Here is a 17,310-nt window from a genome sequence, read left to right as displayed (position 1 = left end):
ATGCACTAGATCTATTTCTTAAGATATTTTAATGGATATATTCCTTAATCTTTATTATTATTTCATAATAATTAGTTTTTCTATTAGAAGTTTGGCAAGTTGAACTAATTTTTCCAAAACAATCATATTATATAATATTTTTATTAATTTATGATTATAAGTCAAAACTGAAGTACCGTAGAATTAAGCAAATTGATAGGTTAATAATATGTGGTATAAATAGTTAAAAATCATAATATAAAAATACTTAAATAAGCTAAATTTTATTAACATTGAAATAATATCACTATATCAGCTAGCTATTTTTTAACAAATTAAATTATATTACTATAAGTTGTATAATAGATTAAACTAATTTTTGCTAAAAAAATCACATACATTGTATACTGTAGAGTTAAAATATTTTTTATATAAAATAATATAAGTACATAATTAATTTAATCATACCGTAGCATAGCATGGTGATATAAACTGTTTAATATTAATGTAGACATTTTTAAATTATACTTGTGTGTAGTAGATAGTAATGTACGGAGTGGCGAAAGTTTTTACCCCTTACGGCTTATGAATAATATTTTTGAATTTATCATAATAACTATCGTTATTTTTTGTTTAAATAAAAAATATTAAAAATATTTGAATTTGAAAACGTATTGAAAAAATTGTACTTGCACGTATTTTTGAAACTCTTAGGTTTGAAACAACTTATGAGAAACATTATTTTACATATTTTAATTTTTTAACCTTAACTATTAAAACTGAAAATTTTACATATTTTCATCAACAAAATAATTAGAAAACCATCGTTATTTTTATGAATTTTGTCAACATTTTAACTTCAAAATATTATAAAAATTGTGCCGTTGAATTTTTGATTTTTTTTTCAGTTAGGTACTGTAAGAAAAACTTATGAGAGACTTTGTATTCAATTTTTGAGTAATTCAACTCAACATAAACATTTTTATCGCCACTTAAAATGTCAAATGTCTATCAATAGTTTAAAATTAGTCAAGATATTTTAAAAATGTTATATTGTGTTGAAAATGATAATTAAGTTATATGTTTCATGTGATGAATTACATAATCATAATATCAAAAACCGTTTGAGAATAAATCGTCATTTTAGGGTTTCTCATAGGTATGTTCTTAGTGTTCTTACCTCAATTGAAATAGTATTAAAAATACAATTACAATTTGTTTAAAAGTGAACATTTGAAATTCAAGTATTTATGTCAAAATAATAAACAATATAAATTTTATTTTTAATTCACAACATTTATAACTTTAACGTCTAAATTTTAAAATGCAATGCCAAATTAGGTACCGATTAGTTTTTATTTACCGGAATTTAAAAATAATTTAATGCGATTCAATAAGCGATTGAAAAATAATATTAGCCGTAGAAACTGCACATACAATTTTCTGAATATTTTAATTAATTTTAAGCTATTTATGCTACAGACATATTCACACCATGTTCATGAACTGCTCAGTAGGTAATACTTTATAAGCTGGTAACAATAAAATATGATATAATTATATTACAATACGAATATTTATGATGTTAATGGCAAACATTATTTCAACATGGTACAATCAAAGCAAGTCCTGGTTTATGCAATTTAGAAATGTAAAGATTGGACATTTTTTCCAAATATTTATTTTTATACTATCCAGAAATAATTACATTTTAAAATAGTATTTTTGTCATAGTGGTTTTAATTTTTGTTCCTCTCGTACCTAACACACCATCTATAATTCTAATTTTCTAACAGAAAATATCCTCAATATTGAAGATTAAAGCATTTTATTAAATGTAATGGTGACATCTGATATAGAAAAATACACACATATCATTGATAAACCGAATTTATAAAATTATAAATAAAATAAAAAAATTCATCACATTGCTCAGAATTTAAAAATTCAAAAACTACTGAAAATAATATATGTGTTATTTTCATTGCTACAATAGTTCAAAATAATTTTCCTAAGTATACGCATACGAATTACGCTGTCATAAAAAAAGTTATTCCAGAAAAACTCAAAAGTAATGGATTTTGAAACAATAAAAACTTTTTTCGTAAAAGTGATACCTATTTAAACAATAAAAAAGATATTTTACAGATAATGTTCTCAATTTTCGCATCTATACATGTATTGTACATACATAAATTTGGAGTCTTAACTATCACTATACCCTGAGTGGTTCTATCCCGCGTAAAATAATTTTTGCTACGTTGTATATTTTTAAGACGAAGACAATACATGCAGGGTGTAGCATCCTCTTAAACTCCTGATTCACTATTTTTAAAGAAAAAAATCAATAACTTAAAAATAATTTGACTTACTTGATTCATCAGCTCCACCTTTAACACAAATACCAAATCCTTGATTGGACGGGCTTCCTGACGTCGCATTTGGCCTTGACATCGATATCGTACGTACTGTAAGATTATCATTATGTATTGTAGATGATGTATTGTTGTGTGGTTGCGAGGCGTTTGAACCATGAGGTGGAGGTGATTGTGGTTTAGCGCTAGACACGTGATACGAAGAAGATGCGTTGTAATTTGGTGCTGCAAACATTTTAAGAACTTGTTCTGGAGAAATAGGCCTCTTTTTTCCAGAACTTCCACGCGAACCGGCATTATTAGAACGATTACTATTGCTACCAGTGCCTGTGTGAAAAACAAATGCGTGGTGTACATTTTCAGGACAGAACAATTAGGTAACAACACTTAACAATTACAATATTAACTATATGTAAAAAAGCAATATATCATATACTATATTATTTTTGAGTTAACTCCAATGTAGAATTTAAATAAATATAATATATACAAACCAATTTAGTAATCAATAATGTTTAATTTTTAAATACTAGATTAATTTAAACTTTGTTTTTAAACTTGAAATGTATAATTTTAACCTATTGGACACATGGTTAATTGAATCATTCGTCTATTGGACTCAAATAGACTGATTTTGATTTGCAAATATACTAATACATAAGAAACAATTCATCGTTTGGACTCACTACATTGGTTAATAGCGTAAATAACTATTGTTAAGAACATATTTGTACAGTTTTTGGTCAATTTTCTTCAATTTTATTTCATACATTTTGACGTTTAATACTAGGCAATTAAGTTATACTTTCTTCGAATCATCACATTGAAAAGTATTTAAGTTTTCGAAAATATAATTTTTCCTACCTACTTAATTAGAAGTCATTACGAAAACGAAACAATGCATTTTTGAAAAGTAAAAATATATTATTATCATTAAGTATTAATTTTAATGTTCTTTTTTTTACTTTATTAATGACAACATATATAATTGAAAAACCTAAATAAATAAATATATACCTAATAATGAATATTTATTAGTAATTTTTTTATTACAATGTTTATTATTTTATTTTTGGACTTTTGCCTTGTTGGCTCATTCCGTTAATGAACTTAAATATTTTGCATATTCAAAAGCGAGTTAAATAGCAGCGGTTACTAAATTTCAAATAATATGCGTTTATCTGCGTATGTCAACTTAGTAAATCAACAAATATTACCAATAAATTACTTCTATTTAAGTATATGTAACCATTGTCTAAGTCCTAAGATAATTAAAATTATTGATTATTGATCATTATTACTGGTTATTTTATTTATATAAATTTTTTTTGCTATCATTACAGTACACAAACTAAACAGTCATTCTCCATGCCACTATCTAATTCTAACAGCAAAGCAATGTTTCTATATTATGGTTCCGTGGAAGCTATCTTAAGACGACAGTCTTAAGCTTAACTGGTATATAAAATACTAATCTAAATAAAAATATAAAATATTTTAGCAGTTTAAAATAGTGCGTACTATAAATATCAATTTATATTTAATATACCTACTTCTAAATACTGATATTTCACTGATTAATTTCAATTGAATAGTTTGGTCTTATAACTAAGTGTGTATGTAAAGAATCAACACTTTGAAAAAAAATGTAATATCATTTTAATTTTCATAATATTTCATTGAGCTGTGAATCATGTCCGGGAAAGTTGCCATTGGCGTAAATTTGGAGGGCTTACACTTAAACTTCCTGAAAACTCCGAAAGTCTTTTCCCTAGGATTTTTTGACTTAATCACGTAAGTAAATTATGTTTTTTATTTTTTAGCTTCTAGTGTAACTATGATACCTAATAAATTATGTTAAAACATGTTAATTGATAGTTTTACCCCTACCCTTAGGTTATTAACCAAATGTATGCCTAAGCAAGTTGTATTATATAATTTAACTAGATACAAGTTACAATAAGTACCTAGTTACTTCGATAAATTGTATCTAAATACAAGTTGTATGTTATTTTGAAAAATAAAGTTACCTACCTCAAATTTTATTTATTTTTAATATAAAATGCAAGATACAATACAATCATATAGATATGTACTTATGAAGCCATGAAGGTATTTTAATCTAAGTTAATTAAAAGATACAACTATACTATATAGTTACATTAGGAGGATGTGAGTGAACTTTTTTCTCCATCTGGCAATTTTAAGTACACATTAATAATTACAACTAAAATAATTTACAAAACTTAAGAGAAATGACCTCTTATAAAATTTAAAAGTGAGATTATTATCAGGGGACAGGGGTATCTCATATTCTAATAGGATTTTTATTATATTTTAAATTTTAATATTAATGCAAGTCTGAGAATTTTAAGGTATACAAACAATTAATTTACAATATTTAAATATTCAAAACTCACTTTAAAATTAAAATATAATAAAGACTAAAGAGTCTATGAGATGTCCCAGACAAATGTCTTACCTTTAAATTGTATAAGAGGTCATTTCATTATAATTTTATAAATTATTATGATTATTAATATGATCATTATTTTGAACGTAAAATTAGTCATGTTGCGGATGGGTCGGAGAGAGAATAAAAAAAGCTCTGACATACTCTTAACATTATTTAAAAATACGAATAATAAATTTGATTGAACGTTATTATTTCAACCGCAAAATTTAAGAAATGATTATAAACTATTCAAAACTAGTTTCATTCAAGAATTATGATGTATTTCTTTGATTTGATTCATAATGGTCTTCTTTCCTAATCATGTTTCTGGAACCGCTACTACTACTGCTTACATGCCGTTTTAAAAATTACAATATCCTTATGACATATGATTATTCCACAGTCAAAATAATTAAATAAATGGACATTTTTGAAAATATGTGGGGAAAACTTATTAAATTATCTTCTAAAATAATATTAATAAAATAAAATAATAAAAATCAATTAAATAACTCAAATTCAGATTCAAAATATAGTATAACTAAAGATGAGCTTCTTAGGATTGTCTTTTTACTACCCTCGGAAATCAAGGACGAATATTCAATGTTAATTTCAGCGTAACTTGCGGAGTGCCTACTATTATTATTCATATTACGTAGTTTATAACAAATTAAATTACTCATAAATCAAATTTTCCTAAAACTAAGAATTAAGGACCCGTCTACAACATCATTTCGCCAGAATAGACATAATTGATATAGTTACTTGTGACTATATGTAATATAAATATTATAAAATGTATTATCGTTGTCTGGGCGATATCTAAATTATAAAATATTCGGTTTTATATTAGTATACTTATATTATTCGACTCACACTTTGTCTGCGATGGTCAAAATTTTCAAATTTTTCAAATAATTATAATTTATCAACCGAAACTATTTTGTTCATATGCGTACCTACTTTATAACAGTTTCAAATTACGCAAACGGTATTCTCCCACAATCTCTGATATCAATTTATTTATAATTAAATATATTTACATGACAGATATAAAACCTGGCACACCATAATTAAAATCGTATTATTGAATAAAACGCTAACCCCGTTTTCATTATAATCTTATGTTTATATAGAAGTATCATAATTATTTATTAATCACAATGAATTTTAAAAGAAATTTAAACAAAAATAGCTTTGAAAATATATATCTAAATATATTATTACTTAGTACTAATGTAACTTTTGAGTTACAAACGTATTTCAGTTATATGTACCTACAAGAATTCAGTTACTTTTAAATCTTATTGTGCAAAAGAATTATAAATTTAAATTAATTTAATATATAGTAATTGAATACCATAGCCATAACTTAGTATATAAGCACAGGCATAAGCGTGCGTAGGTATTCTTGGCAGGGGAGGCAATACTTTAGCTAAGGAGGTCCAGACTCCAATCCCCCCACCCGATTTTCCCCAATTGGTAGGTATAATATTATATTTTGGTGTAGAGGAAAATCTCGCAGGGGAGGCAACCGCCTCCCCTGCCTCCCCCGTGCGCACGCTTATGAGCACAGGCCACAGGGTGTAGTAAAATAGGTAGCGCAGTTTAGAAAGCTATTTAAGAAAAAAGACGCAACTTATAAAAATTAAGTTTATTTAATTTTTAGTACATTATGCCCATTTTATATTTATTAAGTTCTAAAAATGACATCTGAAAGATGATGACTGCCAGCAACGACACATTGATGAAGGCGATTTCTGAAGTTTTCGGCCACATTTTGACACATTTCGACTGGTATAGCATTTTTGTAGCAACCTGAAGGAAAAGATTTTTTTTAAAGCGGGTAAGTCGTGGATGTCGCTCTGCAGTACAGTAGGTTACTGTAATGGATGGGATTAAATTTGAATGCAATGATAGGTATTATTGTATACGAAAAACGATTCTGAACGGAGTTGATTTGTCAGTCTAGGATATATTATATTTTAATATTGTCATATATTCTATTTTGAAATAAATATTTTATTTTTCAATTAAGACGCATTTTGCATAAGCCATGGTTAATCAATTAGTGTAGTTATCATGTAGTTATCATAATTCATAATACCTTATATTATCATAGATATACATATGCCTGGTTTGAGGATAAATCGTTATCATTACGCGATTTCATAAAAATTTAAAACTCAAACGCTCAAAAAATTTTTCCTATAAGGACGCTTCAAATTTTCTCTATAGCTATTTGAAGCAAAACTTATGGAAAACTTGGTGTTAAATTGTATAACCTTAGATATAAATACAAACAATATAATGAATTTTGAAGAACAAAATAATTTGCAAATATTCATGGTTTTGACGAATTTTTGTCAATATTTGAAATTCAAATACTAATAAAAATTTAATTTGAATTTCCGGTGGACATTTTTTTTGTGATAAAGATTGAAAAACTTGTAAGGAGCCTTGTATTAAATTTTCAAATCTTAGGTATAAAAGGAAAATTTTTTATGAATTTCTAGGATAAAATAATTTACGAATTTTTGTGATTTTTACGTATGTTGTCAAAATTAAAATTTGAATACATGTAAAAAAAAAAATTGTGGCTAAACATTTATTTTATTTTTCAACTGCTATTGTAAAAATATATTATGAGCCTTGTATTAAATTCTCAAGTCTTAGAATTAAAAAGAAAAACTTTTATGAATTTCGATCTAAGATAATTTGAAAATTGCCTTAATTTGTACGTATAAGTCAATATTTGAACTTCAAATACTAATAAAAAAAAATTGTGCCTATGTATTCTTATAATTTTTTAATCACTATAATAATAACTTATGAGGAACTTTGTATTCAATTTTCAAGTATTTTGGTCGTCCAACATTTTTTTTTACCGACATTTCAAAAAAAAAATCGAAAATTTCAGTGGTCTATAAATAACTCAAAAAAAGTCGAAAATGTTTGAAAATTAAACTGTATATAGATATCACTAACATTAACATTTGGTGAAAATTTCAAGTATTTACAGTGATCAGTTTTTGAATAACAACCATATAAAAATATCGATTTGGTCGAAAACGGGTTTTGCGTAAAAATTCCCGTTTTTCTGTCATTTTTTTTTTGTTTTTCTCGATTTTTTTGAAAACTGTTGGAAAATGTTTACTTTTGACCTTTATAATGCAACAAGGATCTTCAATTTTACATCGGAAACCACCCCCAAAGTTTGAAATCGAAGCATTATTTCGACTAGTTATGCTGTACACAGACACACAAAAAAAAAAACACACATCATTGTAAAATCAATACATTCATCACTTCGTTCAGAATCTAAAATCAGCCTCTTGCCTTGGAAGAACTCAAGGAGCGAAATCGGGAGGGAATCGGTGCTATACCAGTCGAAATGTGTCAAAATGCGACCGAAAACTTAAATTGCCTTCATCAATATGTATCGCTGCTGGCCGCCATCATCATTTTGATGTCATTTTTAAAACTTAACACATATAAAACGGCATGATGTACTGAAAAAAAATTAAATAAACCTCATTTCTATAAGTTGTGTCATTTTTAAAAAAAATACTTTCAAAACTGCACTACTTGTATTGTCATATTCTGTATAGTAACTTTGGGTAAATTTGTTATGTGATAATACTGCTAAGCTATATTTAATTTACATTACTGGTATTATCTTTGATAATATGTACACATCACATTAGGAACAACAATATATTTAATATAAATAATAGTCCAAACGTTTAGGAGCATAATTTATAATAATTTAATCTTAGAAGTACTAAATTAAGAAGAATAAATATAAAACTTAAAAGGTATACTATAGACCCTTGTTGTGACAATACAATCATAATTTGTATTTTTGTATTCATGCAATTATACAGTAGGTATATACTATATATGTTAGATCTATGATCAGCATGATCTGAGTATTAAATAATAAATAAAATATTTTTATTAAATTTTTGCATCATTACAGATATATTAAAAATAATGTAATCATTTTAAAAATGTTTGGCATGCGATTCAAAGCAAATGCGTCTAATCTACAGCAGTCAAATATGTATAAGCTATATTTCCTTCAAATTATTTTCAAACATGCAAAGTTGACGTATTATATCAACTAAAATGTCGATACGTTTTGTTATATAATTTTAAAAAACAATCAAGAATTTTTCAAATTTTAATCCAAAGTATTTTTCATATTAAATTTGAAATTAATAAATATAAGACGATCTTAATGGTACAACAAAAGTTTTTTACAAACGAAAATACATAGTTTAAGGTTATATATAGTTTTCTTAATTTAATTTTAGAATCAAAAATGTATAAATCTACTAACATTAATAATTACCTGGGTGATTTGGTCCAGATACGCCAGCTGACGACTCTCGTAGATATGTTGCTCTTGGTGGCGGAGGTGGTGGTGAGGCTGCTGGAGGCTTTTCGAGTATGGTATAAGATGTACCGGGTGGAGAATAATACAATCCAGTTCTTATTTTATTTACTCCGCCCTTAGTTCGTCCATAATGCCCCATGACATCTTCAGCTTCGGCCGCTCTACCACCGCTTCCGCCGCTTCCATTGCCGCCTCCAGTTCTGTTGAACGGCAATGGCAATAGTCGGTGACCGGTACGTTGTCCTGACGGCGGGACGGATCCACTGCTCCCAGGACTTCGACCCCATCCCCCAAGCATCATTTTTCCATTACACAAGACACTTGTTAATTTTAATTGGTTCGCCAAAATGCCTGAAAGCAAATTAAAATGTAACGTTTGAAAAGTTCAAGATAATATCCATCATAACTCAATATAAAGACTCGTTAGCTCTTATAGTAGACAATACCTCACTTAACCGTTATATATCTATCAATATTCACCATTTATCGTGTGATTTATTATGTATTGCTATGTATTATCATGATTAAAATTTTCAGGCAATTTTATTAGACTCATATGTTATTAACTAATGTTTTAACGAGTTATTATGAATGAAAACAATCTTAAATAATGTTAAAACTTAGAAAAAATATCCTCTAATCAATTTAATGTTGTTTGATAATTTATACCTAAACACGGACTACTTATCAGCACTCACAGCGCTACTAAGAATTAAATTAATAAATAAAAGGTGATGTATGAACAAGCGGTCATCAATTAACGTTTTCACACTTGTAATACTACAATCCTGTAATGATTAGTGTAAGATTATAAAATTTGAATTATCCAAAACATCTAAATTTCATAGCTGTAATGCGGTTATCCTGTTGATTATTGACTGTCAAAAAGGCATAAAAAATGGAAGTGACACCATAAATTAAACAGACATGAATATGGAGATATTGTGTAATACGTATAGGTATCATTATGTATCACCAACACATGTCATGGGGCATGGATTATGATAAAGATTACTTTGGGTGAGATCCCTTATAAACTAATTTGCATGAATTTAATAACTATGTCAGATTTTGCCAGTTAATCGACGGCATATATTTAAATAATTAATAATATTTTAAATGATTTTAAATGTCTACAACATTTTACTGATAGCGAAAACTAGATAACTAGAACAATCTTCATTTACTTGAAAAAAAATTATTATTATTTAAATTTAGTTAGCAGGTTTAGGCACAAATATTTAAATTTAAATAATGTAATTCGTTCTAATAAATAATAACTAATAACTAATATACTCCAAGCAAATAATTAATTAAAAATACAGTCAAACTTTTTAAAGATACCTCGAACTTTTTAATGTATTATCCTCGAATAACTCGAACTTTTTGTCCAGTCTCTTCAACTTCAAGTCAACCAAGTCCGAATGTATTAAAATACTAACTAAAATTAAAATTTTTTTTAATTTATACTTGTATAAATCAATCAATATTTTTTTTTTGAACACAGAAATAGTTAACGGTGGTTATTATATTTAAAAAAAGTGTTTGTATACTATGTTAAATTAAAATGTAAAATACAATGAATTGTTAAAGTATTTAGAAAATTGTAGAATAATATTTTATACAATATATGCAAAACTCTTACACAAAAAATGTATTTTATTTAAAATTCCATTAATTAATACATTTTTCTTTAAATTATTCAGTAAAACATTTTTTTATAAATGCATCATTATACGTAAACCGATAATTTATAAATTAGATTAAAATAAACCCATACCTACATAATATAATATTTACTAATTTAAAAGTTGTACTAAGAAAATATTAATTACATTGATTTTGGATATATGAAAATTCTTAACTATAATATTAGAGATTCGTTTCTTATTTCTTCAACTTAAATTTTCCTCCCAAATAATAATATTCAGTTTAATAAATAATTGAAAATGGATAAAATCATGGATTTGATAATTTCTATTTGATCCCATGAGAGGCAACCTTGGTAGACTAATCTATACTTGAAATATCATATTTTCGCATTTCATATTTTAAAAGTTTAAATATACGTTTGTCTTTCAATTTAAATTTATTTTATTATATTGAAATCAAAATGAAAGATTTCTTATATTAAACCCATTTAAAGTTATTAAGTACCCTGCAATGTTCTCCTTTCGTAATTCTATATGAAAATTGAATATGTAAATGAAATATCAAACTATTCTACAAATATAACGAAAAACAATAAATAGTAGGACACATGAATTGAAAATGTAGGACAATTGATTAAAATAAATTATAAAACATATTTAAAATAATTAATTTATTAATTTATCAACTACTTACTTTTTAGTATACCCTACTAAAATAATAGACTATAATAGACCGAAACATGTCTAAATGCATGTTTGTAATTAATTTTCAAGAAGTAATCACTTATTGCCTCTTATTATATATAGTATATATATATTAGGTATATCGTATGATCTGAGTAGTATATTTTATCTACATCTATATATATAAAACCGAAATCAAGCAAAAGAGGAAATCTTTGTTACGATTTGGCTTCGAAACTACTTATTGGATCGTCTTGCAATTTTTTTTTAAATTAAAGAGGACATCACAGAGAAGGGCATGAAAAATTTGAGAAAGTTACCGGGTTAGAGGAATACGACGAGGTGATGATGAAATGACTGTTTCGCCATCTGTCCAGCAAAAAATGAGCAAAAACAAAAATATAAATATTGTTTACAAAGAAGTATTATAACCTTAATAGAAATATGTACAGAGATAATATATAAATTAATAAATAAAAAAGGTACAAAATATAAGAAAATAGTAGTTTTTTCATCCTCATTTTTTTTATATAAAATAGTTGAATACCTCCCGGGTTATTTTTCCCTGGACAACGTCGGGTAATTCAGCTATCTATTTATATGTATAAAAATATACTGCTAGCATAATCAAGGATTTTGTATTAATTGATTATATTAATTCACCGTTAGTGGAATTAAGTAAAAATGGAAACTTGGAATAACTTTAATACTTTAGAGTTAAATCATAAACTTACGTACAAACAGTACCAAGTCCGCGATCTACCGCAGGTAGATTGCCTACCTGATAATATTATACTTCTGCAAATCAGAATTTTTATTCCAGATAACGGAAAAATTAAGATAAGTTTTGAAATCCATACACCGATTATTAAATAACGAATTGAACAAAGTTTGAGTCATATAAATTTAGTACATTTAACGGGCAACAAAGTGCACGGGATCAGCTAGTAATTTTATATTTTTCGGTTGCCTATTTATTCATTAAATGTTTAAACAATATTAAAAATATACTACTTAGCTTAAAAAATGTATAGTTAATACCAAAATACACATGAGTCCTAAGATTTTTAACTTCATTATAATAAATGTTACATTCATGTAAAAATGCAAACGTACTATTTATATTTTTCAGCATAATGATTCATAAATATTAGATATTTCATAATATTATATGATACCTATTTGTAAAAGCCATTTATAACAGATCTTATCATTATTGTATCCTGAAAAAAAATTGAAATTAAAATTTATATGTATAAAACTATAAAAAAGCCAAATTGAAATTTACGATTTATGATATTAGAGCGACCACTAACGTGTACATGACACTTAAGCACACTCAACATTATACAGGGCGGTTCCCCAAGGATACTTGCCTCTTTTTCTTATTTAATAATGTAATTATTCAAATTCTGAATTTTTGAATATTTTAAAAATACTATTAAAGACCATATTTTTAAATTCTTGAGATTTTTTATAGCACTTAAGTAATGTTCTGTGACAAAAAAATTTTTAATAAGAACCTACCTTTTCAATTACAAATTCTTCAACGGATACTTTTTCTGAAAAATTTAACATCCAAGAATCAAATTCATATGACTCATTTTTGAGTTGTTTAACTTTGTGTTCTAAAAATAAAAGGTTTACGATAAAATATAAGAACTATCTTGATTTGAGTGTTTTGATCATTAAAACTATTCAGTACTCATTCGAATTTTGTATTAGGCACAATTAAAATTTTCAAAAAATATATCCAATTAAATAATAATTTATTGTAAAAAAATAGGATTCTCGTGTGAAAAACTGAAGTTTATTACACATCTCAGAATACTCCTTAAATAATACAAAAAATCTCAATACTTAAAAAATATGGACTTTAAGTATATTTAAAAATTCCAAAAATCAGAATTTGAATACCTACCTAACTATATTATTAAAGAAGAAAAGGAGGTGAGCATGCTTAATGGATTATCCGTTTTATATTCTTTAATTTTATTAAGATATTATATAATGTATAACTAGTAATAAATAATGTATACTATAGTTTATAATATTATATGTATATATATATATATATATATATATATATAGATTGTTTAAAAAAAAAAAACATAAAAAAATAAAAATATAATGAGCAATACATCGTAATAATACGTAAATAAAAATTTCTCATCTAACATCATTCTATAAATATTTATGATGTATTATAATGAGTAAGTATCTATAAATAATATAGAATAATATAGAATATAGTAGGTATATAAATTAATTACTCTTTAGATAATTTATAGTTCCTATATTTTGTGTCTAAAATAATACTATATACGTATTACAATGTGATACTAAGTAAAATAAACGCATAACAGCAGTGTAGCTAAATAGCATACCCAAGACGCCGTTCAATCGTAATTTTTGTCAGTATAGGATGTATTAACCAAATAATTTGTATATTTTCAATTTAATACATTTTTTCAACATGTAAATGGTTATATATATATATAAAAAACCTACCAATGTATTTCTAATATTTTCCAACTGATAATATAGCAATTTTGTATTAAATTCTCAAGCTATTCAACCCATTATAAAATAAAATTTTATTGCCATTTATACGGTAAATAACTAAAAAATAGAATTAAAATTGTGAAATTTCATTTTTACATATTTTGTCAAAATTCGAACTTTAAATGCTTATAAAAAATTTGTGGCTATGCATTTTTAATATTTTTTAACTACCATTGTAACAATAAATTAGATGCCTTGTATTAAATTTTCATATAATACTTATAATTGTATAGTTATATCTAAATCTAGAGACTATATACTTGTTTATTATAAGATTTATCCTTATTACAATATAGCAATTAGAAAATTCAAAATTAATTTTATGAAGATGTTTTTTAGTTAATTTTTTTATTAGATTCTTAAATTTTTAATTTTTAATAAATTTGAATTTTGAAACTAACGCTATACGACGATATATAATTATTATAAGTTATTTGCCAATCGTTTGATATTTTTAATTAACTTTATAAATTTTGTATAGACTTTATTAAAAATTATACTTTAATATTTGGAATTTGGAACTTGAAAAATTAAATACTTACTAAAAAATGTCAAATATGCTTTTAACATTGATGCTAAATTTTATAGGGATTTGTCTATTGACTTTATCCTCCTACTTTATGTAAAATATATATTTATAACTTATTCAAAAATAGATTTGAATACTTTTAAATTAAAATATTAAAATATACCTATAGTTGAATTTGTACTTTACGATTGTATATTATGCAAATTTGCACATTAGACACTACGTGAAGTACTCAAGCAGGCGTGTTATTATCATTTATTATTATTATTAGTAATAGTAGTAGTAGTAGTATTAATAGTTACAATTATCATAAAAGTTTGAAGGTAAAACATAATAATCAAACATAAAATAGTCATACTACACAGTATAAAAGATATAGGTCCGGTATTTAAGAAAAGATATTTATCAGGTGGATATGATAATAATCTGTGGAATATTCGAATATCATATTTTATTGACTAGCTTTTATGGGTAGGCATCTAGATGATTCATAATACTAAGCTTCGAATAGCGAAATAAAGACAAGATCTAAATAAATTGGAATTATGGGACTTTTAGTCCACCATCATTTTACATGGCACGCTGCACAATCGCGAGTGTATCCTCCGTCTTCATCATCAATTACTTTAGTAAAACGATTGTCCGTAAGATGATAAATTATTAACATTTATTACAATACAAAAATATAATTATTAAATTATTCGTAATTATTAAGTCTAGATCGTTGTTACATTGCCATATTTTTTTTTTTTTACGTATTACTCATTAGATTTTACTGCTAAATAAGCTATAAACTCATTGCATAACTTTATGTGATTGAAATAACAAAAGTTTTTAGTGTATATTTTTGCATATTTTACAGGCTATATTTAAAGAATAAAGATAAATACAATTTAAAAATTAATATGATTAAAAAATTATTAAATAAAACATTAATTTAAATTCTAATCTATAATCTGTAGTAACCATACCTTGAGTTCATGACCAATAATATTAATACTTTGAAGGTCACATTTATTTTAAAATACAGAGAAAAGAAAATAGAAAAATTTAAGAAAATTCATGCACTGATATTTTATACAATTTGACATGTACACCTAATAATAAACAAATCCAATATGACGGGGGAAAAAATAGGCGCATTTATTTTGGTTTTGGTTTTTGGACCCATATTCCGTATAAGTGATCGGAAAAATGTATCTTTATACTCACCGAACGGAATGTTTCACGTAGTTGCGGGCGGAGGACATCATATGCGGTGCCAGTCTGTCGGGGTGTTGTCGATGAGAGTGTGCCACCGTTGAGTTCTGATCTCGTCCTGTCGCGTCGTCGTTGTCGTCGTTGCCGCCGCCGCTATTAAAGGCGGTTTTCGCACGCGGTACGGTCGCCGGCGAAAATCACAATAAAATCACACGGGGTGATTCTGCGCGCGTCGTCCGTCCGTCTAAACACAATATAATATATATTACGATATTAAAAATGGATGACGTCGACGTGACGACGCGATTTTAAACTGTACACTAAAGCGGCGTTCGATATGACCCCAGATTATTACTATTATTATTATTATTATTATTGTTGTCGTACAGCAGTGGGTAATAATATAACACCGATCGAGTACTCACCTTGTAGACACGACTAAATGCGGAATATTGCAAGAACGATAAAAAAAATAACCGGATGTACGCACGTCGATTTGGATAAATTAGATATTTATAAATAACCGTAATAGTCGCGTATTATTATTTACAACGACAACGACGACGATAATATTACACTATGATAAAATTATTGACGCCACAGTGTCATAGTAATGCATTGAAATGCATCATGTGAACTGTGGACGTAATTTTTTCCGCGAGAACGTTCCGTTTTATTTTTGCCTCGTTTCAGTTTGGTTTTGTATTGTTTTGTTTTGTATTTTATTTTTTGTGGGTCGCCCCGTTCGCTTTCATTGATTAAAAGTCGAATGACTCCGGAGCGACACCTAGTATTGATTCGGTCAACTAAACCGCCGTCGCCGCCGCTACCATGATGTTATATTATATATATATAATATGAACGCATATTTAGTTGTCCCTTGGGATTCTGTGGAAGTGGTTGGTTGGTACCCGAAGTCGCAGCTTGTGTATTTTAATATGTATATGAAGTAAACGGGCGCATGCGAACACACTCACATTAATATAAAACACACAACAATGTTACTATATATAATACATATACATGTACATGTATCAATTGTATGATTACATGGGCAAAATACTTCATTTTTTGGATTTTAAATACGAAAAAAATACTTATTTCGATGTATAAATGGAACACTTAATCGTTACTGCCTCTTAAAAATCATGCGATGTTAAAACCCTAATAACCATAACTTTTAGTAAAATACAAAATGATTCTACTATTATTACACTGCTGGGCCACCATTTTAAGGGTTTGTGAAAATATTTAAATTTATAATAAAATGTCCTCTATAACCTAATGGAAATTACTTATTTTAACGTTTATATTAATACCTAACTAAACTAAATCTTCTACACCAGAACATTTTGACTGTGCAACTTTTTAAATTTAGATGTCTTCAATTTTATGCCATGAAATTAATTGATATTGTGCCAAACAAAGTTTTATTGATTTGTGTTCTGATTCAGCTGCATACATTTGTA

At 26.3% G+C, this 17,310-nt stretch overlaps 1 protein-coding gene across 3 annotated transcripts in view; it reads right to left on the bottom strand.

Moving 5' to 3' along the window:
• LOC107166119 (whirlin-like) overlaps positions 1–16,569 on the bottom strand; it is a 43,941-nt gene extending 27,372 nt beyond the window's left edge. For 2 of the 3 annotated variants that reach the window (XM_015514655.2, XM_015514656.2), the window contains exons 1-4: positions 16,267–16,568; positions 15,854–16,085; positions 9,167–9,562; positions 2,352–2,681 (exon numbers count right to left, since the gene is read on the bottom strand). In XM_015514655.2, coding sequence (XP_015370141.2) covers positions 2,352–2,681; positions 9,167–9,512 — 676 coding nt within the window. In that variant the 5' untranslated portion in view covers positions 9,513–9,562; positions 15,854–16,085; positions 16,267–16,568. Of the gene's footprint in view, positions 1–2,351; positions 2,682–9,166; positions 9,563–15,853; positions 16,086–16,266 lie in introns of all 3 variants that reach the window. The other variant, XM_015514657.2, reaches the window with a different exon arrangement.
• Between the last annotated feature and the right edge of the window lie 741 nt (positions 16,570–17,310).

The sequence above is a fragment of the Diuraphis noxia genome, unplaced genomic scaffold (assembly GCF_037042655.1).
Source record: "Diuraphis noxia isolate RWA-SAM2 unplaced genomic scaffold, SU_Dnox_SAM2 contig0001, whole genome shotgun sequence".
In the NCBI taxonomy this organism is placed as follows: domain Eukaryota; kingdom Metazoa; phylum Arthropoda; class Insecta; order Hemiptera; family Aphididae; genus Diuraphis; species Diuraphis noxia.
Note: the sequence above shows the minus strand (reverse complement) of the source record. Positions and strands in the feature narration are given on the sequence as shown.